The 12,916-nt window shown below is 41.3% G+C and overlaps 1 protein-coding gene across 6 annotated transcripts in view; it reads left to right on the top strand.

Moving 5' to 3' along the window:
* Nucleotides 1–12,916, top strand: part of pard3ab (par-3 family cell polarity regulator alpha, b) — a 581,331-nt gene that overhangs the window by 333,860 nt on the left and 234,555 nt on the right. For all 6 annotated transcript variants that reach the window (XM_061920783.1, XM_061920784.1, XM_061920787.1 and 3 more), the window contains 2 exons: nucleotides 3,594–3,782; nucleotides 10,217–10,384. In XM_061920783.1, the coding sequence (XP_061776767.1) occupies nucleotides 3,594–3,782; nucleotides 10,217–10,384 (357 nt within the window). The remainder of the gene's footprint in view (nucleotides 1–3,593; nucleotides 3,783–10,216; nucleotides 10,385–12,916) is intronic.

Raw genomic sequence — 12,916 nt, forward strand, 5'->3', positions numbered from 1 at the left:
ATAGTGGATCTAATATAATTGTGAGAGTCCAGTCCATAGTGGATCTAACATAATAGTGAGAGTCCAGTCCATAGTGGATTTTACATAATAGCGTGAGTCGAGTCCATTGTGGATCCAACATAATAGTGAGAGTCGAGTCCATAGTGGATCTAACATAATAGTGAGAGTCCAGTCCATAGTGGATCTAATATAATAGTGAGAGTCCAGTCCATAGTAGATCTAACATGATAGTGAGAGTCCAGTCCATAGTGGATTTTACATAATAGCGAGAGTCGAGTACATTGTGGATCCAACATTATAGTGAGGGTCCAGTCCATAGTGGATCTAACATTATAGTGAGAGTCCAGTCCATAGTGGATCTAACATAATAGTGAGAGTCGAGTCCATAGTGGATCTAACATAATAGTGAGCGTCTAGTCCATAGTGGATCTAACATGATAGTGAGAGTCCAGTCCATAGTGGATCTAACATAATAATGAGAGTCTAGTCCATAGTGAATCTAACATAATAATGAGAGTCCAGTCCATAATGGATCTAACATAATAGTGCGAGTCCAGTCCATAGTGGATCTAACATAATAGTGAGAATCCAGTCCATAGTGAATCTAACATAATATTGTGAGAGTCCAGTCCATAGTGGATCTAATATAATAGTGAGAGTCCAGTCCATAGTGGATCTAACATGATAGTGAGAGTCCAGTCCATAGTGAATCTAACTTAATATTGTGAGAGTCCAGTCCATAGTGGATCTAATATAATAGTGAGAGCCCAGTCCATAGTGGATCTAACATAATAGTGAGAGTCCAGTCCATAGTGGATCTAACATAATAGTGCGAGTCCAGTCCATAGTGGATCTAACATAATAATGAGAGTCCAGTCCATAGTGGATCTAATAGTGAGAGTCCAGTCCATAGTGGATCTAACATGATAGTGAGAGTCCAGTCCATAGTGAATATAACATAATAGTGAGAGTCCAGTCCATAGTGGATCTAACATGATAGTGAGAGTCCAGTCCATAGTGGATCTAACATAATAGTGAGAGTCCAGTCCATAGTGGATCCAACATAATTGTGAGAGTCCAGTCCATAGTGGGGCCAGCAAGGGATCATCTTGAGTGGAGACAGGTCAGCAGTGCAGAGACATCCCCAACTGATGCACAGATGAGTGGTCGGTCCACCCCGGGTCCCGACTTTGAACAGCTAGCGCGTCATCTAAGTCCACCTGGACCTCTCAGTGGCCTAGTTGTTAAGAGTGTCCGCCCAGAGATCGGTAGGTCGAGAGTTCAAACCCCGGCCGAGTCATCCCAAAGACTATAAAAATGGAACCTATTACCTCACTGCTTGGCACTCGGCATCAAGGGTTGGAATTGGGGGTTAAATCACCAAAAATGATTCCCGAGCGTGGCCACCGCTGCTGCTCACTGCTCCTCTCACCTCCCAGGGGGTGATCAAGGGGTATGGGTCAAATGCAGAGATTCATTTCGCCTCACCTCGTGTGTGTGAGACAATCATTGGCATTTTAACTTTAAATGTAATAACCTGTCCACGTAGGAAAGGGGGGCAGAGCAGAAAAGAGATGGCAGATCAACTAGTCTAAAAAGGGGTCTATTAAAGGTTAGAGTATACAAATTAGTTTTAAGATGGGACTTAAATGCTTCTATTGAGGTAGCATCTTGAACTGTTACCGGGAGGGCATTCCAGAGTACTGGAGCCCGAATGGAATATGCTCTATAGCCCGGAGACTTTTTTTGGGCTCTGGGAATCACTAATAAGCCCGGAGTTCTTTGAATGCAGACTTGTTGCCGGGACATATGGTACAATACAATCGGCAAGATAGGATGGAGCTAGACCGTGTAGTATTTTATACGTAAGTAGTAAAACCTTAAAGTCACATCTTAAGTGCACAGGAAGCCAGTGCAGGTGAGCCAGTACAGGTGTAATGTGATCAAACTTTCTTGTTCTTGTCAAAAGTCTAGCAGCCGCATTTTGTACCAACTGTAATCTTTTAATGCTAGACATGGGGAGACCCGAAAATAATACGTTACAGTAATCGAGACGAGACGTAACAAACACATGAATAATGATCGCAGTGTAGGACAAGATAGAACACATTTTAGCGATATTGCGTAGATGAAAGAAGGCCGTTTTAGTAACATTCTTAATGTGTGACTCAAAGGAGAGAGTCGGGTCGAAGATAATACCCAGATTCTTTATCGAGTCCATTCCATTCCATTTTCTACCACTTATTCCCTTTTGGGGTCACGGGGGGCGCTGGCGCCTATCTCAGCTACAATCGGGCGGAAGGCGGGGTACACCCTGAACAAGTCGCCACCTCATCGCAGGGCCAACACAGATAGACGGACAACATTCACACTCACATTCACACACTAGGGCCAATTTAGTGTTGCCAATCAACCTATCCCCAGGTGCATGTCTTTGGAAGTGGGAGGAAGCCGGAGTACCCGGAGGGAACCCACGCATTCACGGGGAGAACATGCAAACTCCACACAGAAAGATCCCTAGCCTGGATTTGAACACAGGACTCCAGGAACTTCGTATTGTGAGGCAGACGCACTAACCCCTCTGCCACCGTGAAACCCTCTTTATCGAGTCGCCTTGTGTAATTGTTTGGTAGTCAAATGTTAAGGTGGTGTTATTAAATAGAAGTCGGTGTCTAGCAGGACCGATAATCAGCATTTCGGATTTCCTAGCGTTAAGATGCAAAAGGTTAGCGGTCATCCATTGTTTCCTTTCAATTAGACATGCCACCAGGTGACTACAATTCGGCGTGTTGGTCAGCTTTAGGGGTATGTAGAGTTCAGTGCATAAGAACAAGTATATACATTAGAAGTACATTTGAGTTGTTTATAATCCGGGGAGATGGGATGTGAATGGAGGAGGGTATTAGTAAAGTGTTGAAGTTGCCTGGAGGTGTTGTTTTAGAGCGGTTTTGAAGGAGGATAGAGATGCACTTACTTTTATACCTGTTGGGAGTGCATTCCACATTGATGTGGCATAGAAAGAGAATGAGTTAAGACCTTTGTTAGATCGAAATCTGGGTTTAACGTGGTTTGTGGAGCTCCCCCTGGTGTTGTGGTTATGGCGGTCATTTACGTTAAGGAAGTAATTTGACATGTACTTCGGTATCAAGGAGGTGTAGCGGATTTTATAGACTAGGTTCAGTGCAAGTTGTTTTACTCTGTCCTCCACCCTGAGCCAGCCCACTTTGGAGAAGTGGGTTGGATTGAGGTGTGATCTGGGGAGGAGGTCTAAAAGTAACCGGATTAGCTTATTCTGGGATGTTTGCAACAGTTGATATTCTGGTTTCAAGCATGTTTTACTCAATATAGGTCATCAAATCTCAGAAACAAGCTGTAATATCTTACTGAGATCATTTAGGAACAAAAGACTTAAAACAAGTAAAACACTCAAACATAAAATCTGCTTAGAGAGAAGAATTATCTTGTAGGAATAAGCAAATAGCACCCTTATTTGAGATATTTAATCATACTTAGATTTCAGTTTTTGCAGTGCACCGCGACATTGCCGTGCTTTGACCTCCATCTGAAAGTACTTTTTCCTCCTCTCCTTGCAGAAGACGGAAGAAGACGAGTTGGTGCTAACTCCGGACGGCAGCAGGGAGATCCTGACCTTGGAGATCCCTCTCAGCGACTCGGGCTCGGCGGGTTTGGGCGTCAGCGTGAAGGGCAATCGCTCCAAGGAGAACCACGCCGACCTCGGCATCTTCATCAAGTCCATCATTAACGGAGGGGCGGCCTGCAAGGTCGGTTGTCCTTTTGGCTTCGAGTCTTAAGATGCTGGGGAGGGGAAAAAAAACGGAATTGTTTAGATCAGGGGTGTCAAACATATGGCCCGAGGGCCGGATCAGGCCCGTGAACGGGTTCAATCCGGCCGGCGAGATGAATTTGCTCCTTGTAAAATTGAGATGCATTTTAATTTAAACAAACTGCTGTTCTCGCCCGGAAAAGGGTGGAGTGCCATCTCCGGGTTGGGGAGGAGACCCTGCCCCAAGTGGAGGAGTTCAAGTACCTAGGAGTCTTGTTCACGAGTAGGGGAAGAGTGGATCGTGAGATCGACAGGCGGATCGGTGCGGCGTCTTCAGTAATGCGGACGTTGTATCGATCCGTTGTGGTGAAGAAGGAGCTGAGCCGGAAGGCAAAGCTCTCAATTTACCGGTCGATCTACGTTCCCATCCTCACCTATGGTCATGAGCTTTGGGTCATGACCGAAAGGATAAGATCACGGGTACAAGCGGCCGAAATGAGTTTCCTCCGCCGGGTGGCGGGGCTTTCCCTTAGAGATAGGGTGAGAAGCTCTGCCATCCGGGAGGAACTCAAAGTAAAGCCGCTGCTCCTCCACATCGAGAGGAGCCAGATGAGGTGGTTCGGGCATCTGGTCAGGATGCCACCCGAACGCCTCCCTAGGGATGTGTTTAGGGCACGTCCAGCTGGTAGGAAGCCACGGGGAAGACCCAGGACACGTTGGAAAGACTATGTCTCCCGGCTGGCCTGGGAACACCTCGGGATCCCCCGGGAAGAGCTAGACGAAGTGGCTGGAGATAGGGAAGTCTGGGCTTCCCTGCTTAGGCTGCTGCCCCCGCGACCCGACCTCGGATAAGCGGAAGATGATGGATGGATGGACAAACTGCTGTTACAAATGTGTCCACTGGATGTCGCAAAAGCAATTTCTTAGGCAAGCAAATAGTTAAGTGTATGCCAAGCGAGCAAGTGTATGCCAAGCAAGAGGTACACGGTACAGCTGGAGCTAAGACTCCTCCCCCTTGACCCAACGTAAAACAGACAGGATTAAAATAAACAATTGGTAACCCCACTTCAAACATTGCATGAGACTCTGCACAGTGATATACTTCTGAGAAAATTGTCGTCCGTGCAAATTTAAAGTGAACAGTGGAAATGATAAATGACGTATATGATACGTAGAAGCGTTTTTATTTAAGTGGAGTGAATTATATTTATGTGGCGCTTTTCTCTAGTTACTCAAAGCGCTTTTACAGTAGTGAAGCCCAATATCTAAGTTACATTTAAACCAGTGTGGGTGGCACTGGGAGCAGGTGCGTAAAGTGTCTTTATCGATCCTGGGGATCGAACCTGGAACCCTCTAGTTGCTGGCACAGCCACCATACCAACCGAACTATACCACCCCATTTTAGCTTTATTTAGTTTTTTTATTCAATCCCTATGACTTAAAAGTTTAACTGCTTTGTAGATAGACTGAGATTAAACTGCACCATTTTTTTCCCCACAAAAGTTTCAACTAACTTCAAGTGGTTTCTGATATGTAAATTTTTCAGAATGTGCTTGTTCTAAATTTGGACCAAAGTAAAACAAAAAAAACATTCCGAAGCTGTCGTAGCTGTACTTTTATGTTATCATGCCATGATTTTACCCGTCCGACCCACGTGGGAATACATTTTCCTCCGAGCGGCCCCTGAGCTAAAATGAGTTTGACACCCCTGGTTTGGATAAAAAGTCAATCAATCAATCAATCAATGTTTACTTATATAGCCCTAAATCACTAGTGTCTCAAAGGGCTGCACAAACCACCACGACATCCTCGGTAGGCCCACATAAGGGCAAGGAAAACTCACACCCAGTGGGACATCGGTGACAATAATGACCCAGTGGGACGTCGGTGACAATAATGACTATGAGAACCTTAGAGAGGAGGAAAGCAATGGATGTCGAGCGGATCTAACATGATACTGTGAAAGTTCAATCCACAATGGATACAACACAGTCGCGAGAGTCCAGTCCAAAGAGGATCCAAGACACAGCAGCGAGAGTCCCGTTCACAGCGGAGCCAGCAGGAAACCATCCCAAGCGTAGGCGGACCAGCAGCGCAGAGATGTCCCCAGCCGATACACAGGCGACAGAATGGAGCGAATTTTAGCGATGTTACGGAGATGAAAGAAGGCCGTTTTAGTAACGCTTTTAATGTGTGCCTCAAAGGAGAGAGTTGGGTCGAAGATAATACCCAGATTCTTTACCGTGTCGCCTTGTTTAATTGTTTGGTTGTCAAATGTTAGAGTTGTATTATTAAATAGAGTTTGGTGTCTAGCAGGACCGATAATCAGCATTTCCGTTTTTTTGGCGTTGAGTTGCAAAAAGTTAGCGGACATCCATTGTTTAATTTCATTAAGACACGCCTCCAGCTGACTACAATCCGGCGTGTTGGTCAGCTTTAGGGGCATGTAGAGTTGGGTGTCATCAGCATAACAGTGAAAGCTAATACCGTATTTGCGTATGATGTCACCTAGCGGCAGCATGTAGATGCTGAAGAGTGCAGGGCCAAGGACCGAACCCTGGGGAACTCCACACGTTACCTTAACGTAGTCCGAGGTCACATTGTTATGGGAGACACACTGCATCCTATCAGTAAGATAAGAGTTAAACCAAGACAGGGCTAAGTCTGACATACCAATTCGTGTTTTGATACGTTCTAATAAAATATTATGATCGACGGTATCGAAAGCAGCGCTAAGATCGAGGAGCAGCAACATAGATGACGCATCAGAATCCATCGTTAGCAATAGATCATTAGTCATTTTTGCGAGGGCTGTCTCCGTGGAGTGATTTGCCCTGAAACCGGATTGAAAGGTTTCACATAGATTGTTAGACGCTAAGTGTTCATTTAACTGCTCCGCAACAATTTTTTCAAGGATTTTTGTGACTAAAGTGACTCTTTAGTCCGTGTTAATGTTATTGTAGGTTAAAGGCACAATGTGTAAGCATCAGACAGCTTTTAAACTCATTGACACCTCCCAAAAACAGCTGGTTAGCATATCTTGCAGAGAATGTGCGCCTTCTGCGGTGGACATTCCTTTTGTTACTGGTCTACAATAATACATGTCCACTGCAGTAGACACTGGTTCTCAAGAGGATGACACATTCTTATTAAGCTGTTTAACTTTGCAAAATTAGGCTGACCATATTCTGAAATCCCAAAAAGAGGACACTTATATACGTGCCAAGGCGGGCAGCACGCCAAGGCCGGGACTAGGTGAAAATTTGCCAATGATACTCGAACTTGCTTTATAAATAATATATTTATTTAAATAAAGCATTTTTTCTCCTGTGTTGGCGCTAGGGATTTTTAAAATGGGGTCCCAGGGACCCCATTAAGTTACATTTTTTGTAAGCGTTTTGAAAATAAATGATAAACGTATTCATTATCCTGTTGTATCTCACATTCTATATCGTGTTTTGGAAAGAGGTTGTCATAAACGTTACTTAATTCATTAAAAAAAAAGAAAAAGAAAACAAATGTGTATACATACACTGTAAAAAAAAAAATCCTTTTTTTATGGTTAATTTACTCTAAATTTCTACTGTAATTTTTCTTTTTTTTTTTCAAATAGTTTATAAAACTGTAGAATTGAAGACATTATCTGTAAATAAACAAACCGCCTGTTATTTTAAGTAATATGCCAGTAATGACAAACTATGTATATTTCTATATTTTTTTTTACAGAAAAATACCAAACTAATTATACATATCATTTTATGTTTTCGCAAATTACTTTCAAATTCATGTAAAATTACAGTAATTAACTTTCATTGAATATGTAACTTGTTACATAGAAGTCTATGTCCATACTAACAATCTAACAGTTTTATATGTAATTTTAAGGTAAATCTTATTTTTTTTTATATTTATGTGTATTTTCACATTCAAGTCGAAAAATATATGTAGCCTGTTATATAAAGGTTTATGCTCATACTAAGAATTTAACATTTTTCTCTGTAATATGACATATGTTGGTGACTGCAAGACATACTTGATCAACAGCCAACAGCCGTACAGGTCACACTGACGGTGGCCGTACAAACGACTTTAACACTGTTACAAATAGGCGCCACATTGTGGAGCCACATCAAACAAGAATGACAAACACATTTCAGGAGAACATCTTCACCGTAACACAACATTAACACAACAGAAACAATACCCAGAATTCCATGTGTTACAATATACACCCCCACCACCAAATTGTAGCGTCCCGGAACAGTTAGTGCTGCAAGGGTTTCTGGGTATTTGTTCTGTTGTGTTTGTTATGTTACAGTGCGGATGTTCTCCCGAAATGTGTTTGTCATTCTTGTTTGGTGTGGGTTCACAGTGTGGCGCGTATTTGTAACAGTGTTAAAGTTGTTTGTACGGCCACCCTCAGTGTGACCTGTACGGCTGTTGACCAAGTATGCCTTGCATACACTTGTGTGTGTGAAAAGCCGCAAATATGCGACTCAGGTGTCACGCAAAGGCAGTGCCATTAAAGGGGAACATTATCACCAGACCTATGTAAGCGTCAATATATACCTTGATGGTGCAGAAAAAAGACCATCTATTTTTTTAACCCATTTCCGAACTCTAAATGGGTGAATTTTGGCGAATTAAACGCCTTTCTGTTTATCGCGCTGCAGGCGATGACGTCAGAATGTGACGTCACCGAGGTAATAGACCCACCATTTTCATTTTCAACACATGACAAACACCGGGTCTCAGCTCTGTAATTTTCCGTTTTTTTTGACTATTTTTTGGAACCTTGGCGACATCATGCCTCGACGGTGTGTTGTCGGAGGGTGTAACAACACTAACAGGGAGGGTTTCAAGTTGCACCCCTGGCCCGAAGATGCGAAAGTGTCTGCCGCCAGACCCCCATTGAATTTGTCAGAGTGTCTCCACATTTGACCGGCGATGCTAAGGCAGACATGGCAAAGAGATGTATGGATAACCTGCAAATGCATTTGCAACGATAGTCAACGAAATCACAAAGGTGAGTTTTGTTGATGTTGACTGCCAGCTAATCGATGCTAACATGCTATTTACCGGCGGTGCTAAAGCAGACATGGGACAGAGATGTATAGATAACCTGCAGATGCATTTGCAACGATAAAGTCAACAAAATCACAAAGGTGAGTTTTGTTGATTTGGACTGCCAGCTAATCGATGCTAACATGCTATGCTAATCAATGCTAACATGCTATTTACCTGCGGTGCTAAAGCAGACATGGCACAGAGATGTATGGATAACCTGCAGATGCATTTGCAACTATATTACGTTTCCTTCCACCCACATTTAATGCGAAAAAAACACTTACCAATCGACGGATTTAAGTTGCTCCAGTGTCACAAGATGCGAAAGTCCTGATCGTTTGGTCCGCACATTTTACCGGAGATGCTAACGCAGCTATTCGGCCATGCTATGGCTATGAATAGCGTCAATAGCTATTCGCTCAATAGCTTCAGTTTCTTCTTCAATATTTTCATACTCCAACCATCTGTTTCAATACATGCGTAATCTGTTAAATCGCTGAAATCCGAGTTTGAATCCGAGCTAATGTCGCTATATCTTGCTGTGCTATTCGCCATTGTTTGTTTACATTGGCAGCACTGTATGACGTCACAGGGAAATGGATATTGTCTTCGCAGAGAGCCGAAAATAAGGCACTTTAAAGCTTTATTTAGGGATATTCCGAGACCGGTAAAATTTTGAAAAAAAAACTTCAAAAAATACAACAACCCACTGGGAACTGATTTTTATTGTTTTTAACCCTTTTGAAATTGTGATAATGTTCCCCTTTAAGGTTTATTGACGCTCTGTTCTTCTCCCTACGTCCGTGTACATAGCGGCATTTTAAAAAGTCATAAATTTAACTTTTTTTTTTAAACCGATACCGATCATTTTGAAATCGATTCCGATCATTTCTGATACTACATTTTAAAGCATTTATCGGACATCTCTAATTTTTACAATACCTTTTGTGAACAGTATTGCATTCAATACCATTACTATACATTAAATTAGGTCCACTCTTTTTATCGACAAGGCTTGAATGTTTAAAGATGATGATGATGAATATTTAAAGATGTAATACTCACGAATAGCACCTTTAAATTAAACTTGGTAAGTTACACAAGGACACTTAGCTGTGTCTCAGCAGCTCTTAAGCGAAACTTCTGCGTGAAAGCCTCTATGAATACTAATGGGCCAATTGCTTGTTGTTCTTCCTGAGAACAGGCAGTGTTGACAACATAATAGCGCTAAAAGCACACAAAGTGGATATGCTGACTCCGAGATTAGTTAAAGATCATTGTCAAAGAGGGGATGTGACCATTTTCTATACTTGTCTAGACAGAAAAATCTATATACTGTTGTTGTTGTTTCCTGTCTGCCCACAGGACGGGCGGCTGCGAGTCAACGACCAGCTGATTGCTGTCAACGGGGAGTCGCTCTTGGCTAAAACCAACCAGGACGCAATGGAGACGCTGAGGAAGTCCATGTCCACGGAAGGCAACAAGCGCGGAATGATCCAGCTCATTGTGGCACGCCGAATCAAAAGAAGCGAGGTAGGGTACCCGAAAAATGCACGCTTTGAGTCACTAGAGAAAAGCGCTATATAAATATAATTCACTTCACTTCACTTTTATAAAATATCAAGAAAAAGCTAAACAAATGTGTAGTTTCATAATTACTTTAAAGCATTGCCATCCTAAATGTGGCCCGTGGGCCATTTTTGGCTCACAACTAGTTTATTATTGGTCCTCAACATGTTCTGAAAATGTAATAAATTCCTAAATGAGGTATATAACATGAGAAGCTATTTGCTTTGTCACCTATAACACAATTTCAAATAGCTTAGCATATAGCCCTATGAACATACATATTTTCCGGGAGACTCCCAAAATGGACAAATTTTCTTCCGAAAATCTCTTGAAATTCAGGCGGAGCTGGAGGCCACGCCCCCTCCAGCTCCATGCGGACCTGAGTGACGTGTATAAAGAGCGTGTCTGCCCAATGACGTTATAACTGTAGAATGATCGAGGGCGAGTTCTTGGTTTTGTTATGTGGGTTTATTGTTAGGCAGTTTCATTAACGTCCTCCCAGCACAGTCCGTTTTCGTCTACCGTAAAGCAGTTCGTCTGCTTAAACAGTAATGTCGTGACACTCTTAAACAGGACAATACTGCCATCTACTGTACATGCATATGGTTGGAAAAACAAGAGTAGATGAGTGTTATGTGTGTGTAAATGTGTAAATAAATGAACACTGAAATTCAAGTATTTCTTATATATATATATATATATATAGCTAGAATTCACTGAAAGTCAATTGTTTCTTATATATATATGTGTGTGTGTGTGTGTGTGTGTATATATATGTATATATATATATATATATATATATGTATATATGTGTATATATATGTGTATATATGTATATATATGTATGTATATGTATGTGTATATATATGTATATATATATGTGTATGTATATGTACGTGTATATATATATATGTATGTATATACATATATACATATATATATATACATATATATATATATATATATATATATATATATATATATATATATATATATATATATATATATATATATATATATATATACATATGTCTTGATTGGATTATCCAGAGAATAGTGCTCGATACCGTGGTAGAGCGCAATATGTAGGTGTGGAAAAAATCACAAGACTACTTCATCTCTACAGAACTGTTTCATGAGGGGTTCCCTCAATCATCAGGAGATTTTCCTGATGAAAATCTGATGATTGAGGGAACCCCTCATGAAACAGTTCTGTAGAGATGAAGTAGTCTTGTGATTTTTCCCACACCTACATATATATATATATGAAATATTTGACTTGGTGAATCTAGGGGCAAATATACTCCTCCCCTCTTGAATATGCCCCGCCCCTGACCACACCCCCCACCTCCCGAATTTGGAGGTCTCAAGGTTGGCAAGTATGTCTAAGAAGTACATTGCATTGGCTTTAACAGCATTACAGAGAACTTTAAAATGATTTTAATCTACATATAACACTTGCTTGTGGTCTATATCAGAGGTCTTCCACAGAGGGTGATCCACAGGAGGTCCACAGAGGCACTGCAGTGGAATCTTGAAACCTTTGGTGGATTAGACTTTTTTTCTGACATTCCCCATCTGATTTTTTTCCACAAATTTCTATGTATTTAAATACATATTTTATATCGATCCAACATACTGTAGTGGAGTTAAAAATAACCATATATGGTCAACCTTCTCACTCTAGACTTCGACTTCCTTTTTATTGTCATTCAAATTTGAACTTTACAGTACTGATAAGAAGAACATTTTGTTGCATTAGTTCATGGTAGAGCAATAAGGTGCAGATATAAATAAATATGTGAAATACTGCTGCCTGCAGACAGCAGTCTCTGCACAGCAGAGGGGGAGGAGGTTGCCCACATAAGTATGTCCGCCAATGTGTGAGGTCATAAATGATCCGCTGTTAATTAAAAGAAACAAACACAAAATGCAGGGAACAGAGACCTCTAAAATGGTGTGCAAGCTCACACCAAAATGCATGAACCTGATGATTAAATGTCTTGGCATTTTTTAACACAAGTAGCCTGCATTGTAACAACTATCATAAATCAGAAAAAAGGAAAATCTTCATCTGTCCCCTTTGATGTACACCATGTATCAAATCCTCTCAGTGGAAAAGTTTGGACACTCCTGACCTAAAGGGTACTGTCCTACATTGTCAACTTGTCAGATGTTTTCCTCTTGCTCTGCTTCTAAATCAGTCGGGTACGCAAGCTTCATAAGATTTCCAAGACATCTTTTGAATTTTCCATGTCACAATTTAAGGAAGCCCACTCTGTGTTTCACACAGGACACTATTTCTATATCCAGTCCATGAATTTTTACTTTTTAAGGTAAAGGCAAGTGTTGCTTTAAAGGAGGGCTCATATTTTAGGGCACCAAGGCAATATACAAATACATATATGTACACATACATATGTATGTGTATATACATGTATGTGTGTGTGTATATATATGTATATATATATATATATATATATATATATATATATA

The sequence above is a fragment of the Nerophis ophidion genome, linkage group LG14 (assembly GCF_033978795.1).
Source record: "Nerophis ophidion isolate RoL-2023_Sa linkage group LG14, RoL_Noph_v1.0, whole genome shotgun sequence".
Taxonomy (NCBI): domain Eukaryota; kingdom Metazoa; phylum Chordata; class Actinopteri; order Syngnathiformes; family Syngnathidae; genus Nerophis; species Nerophis ophidion.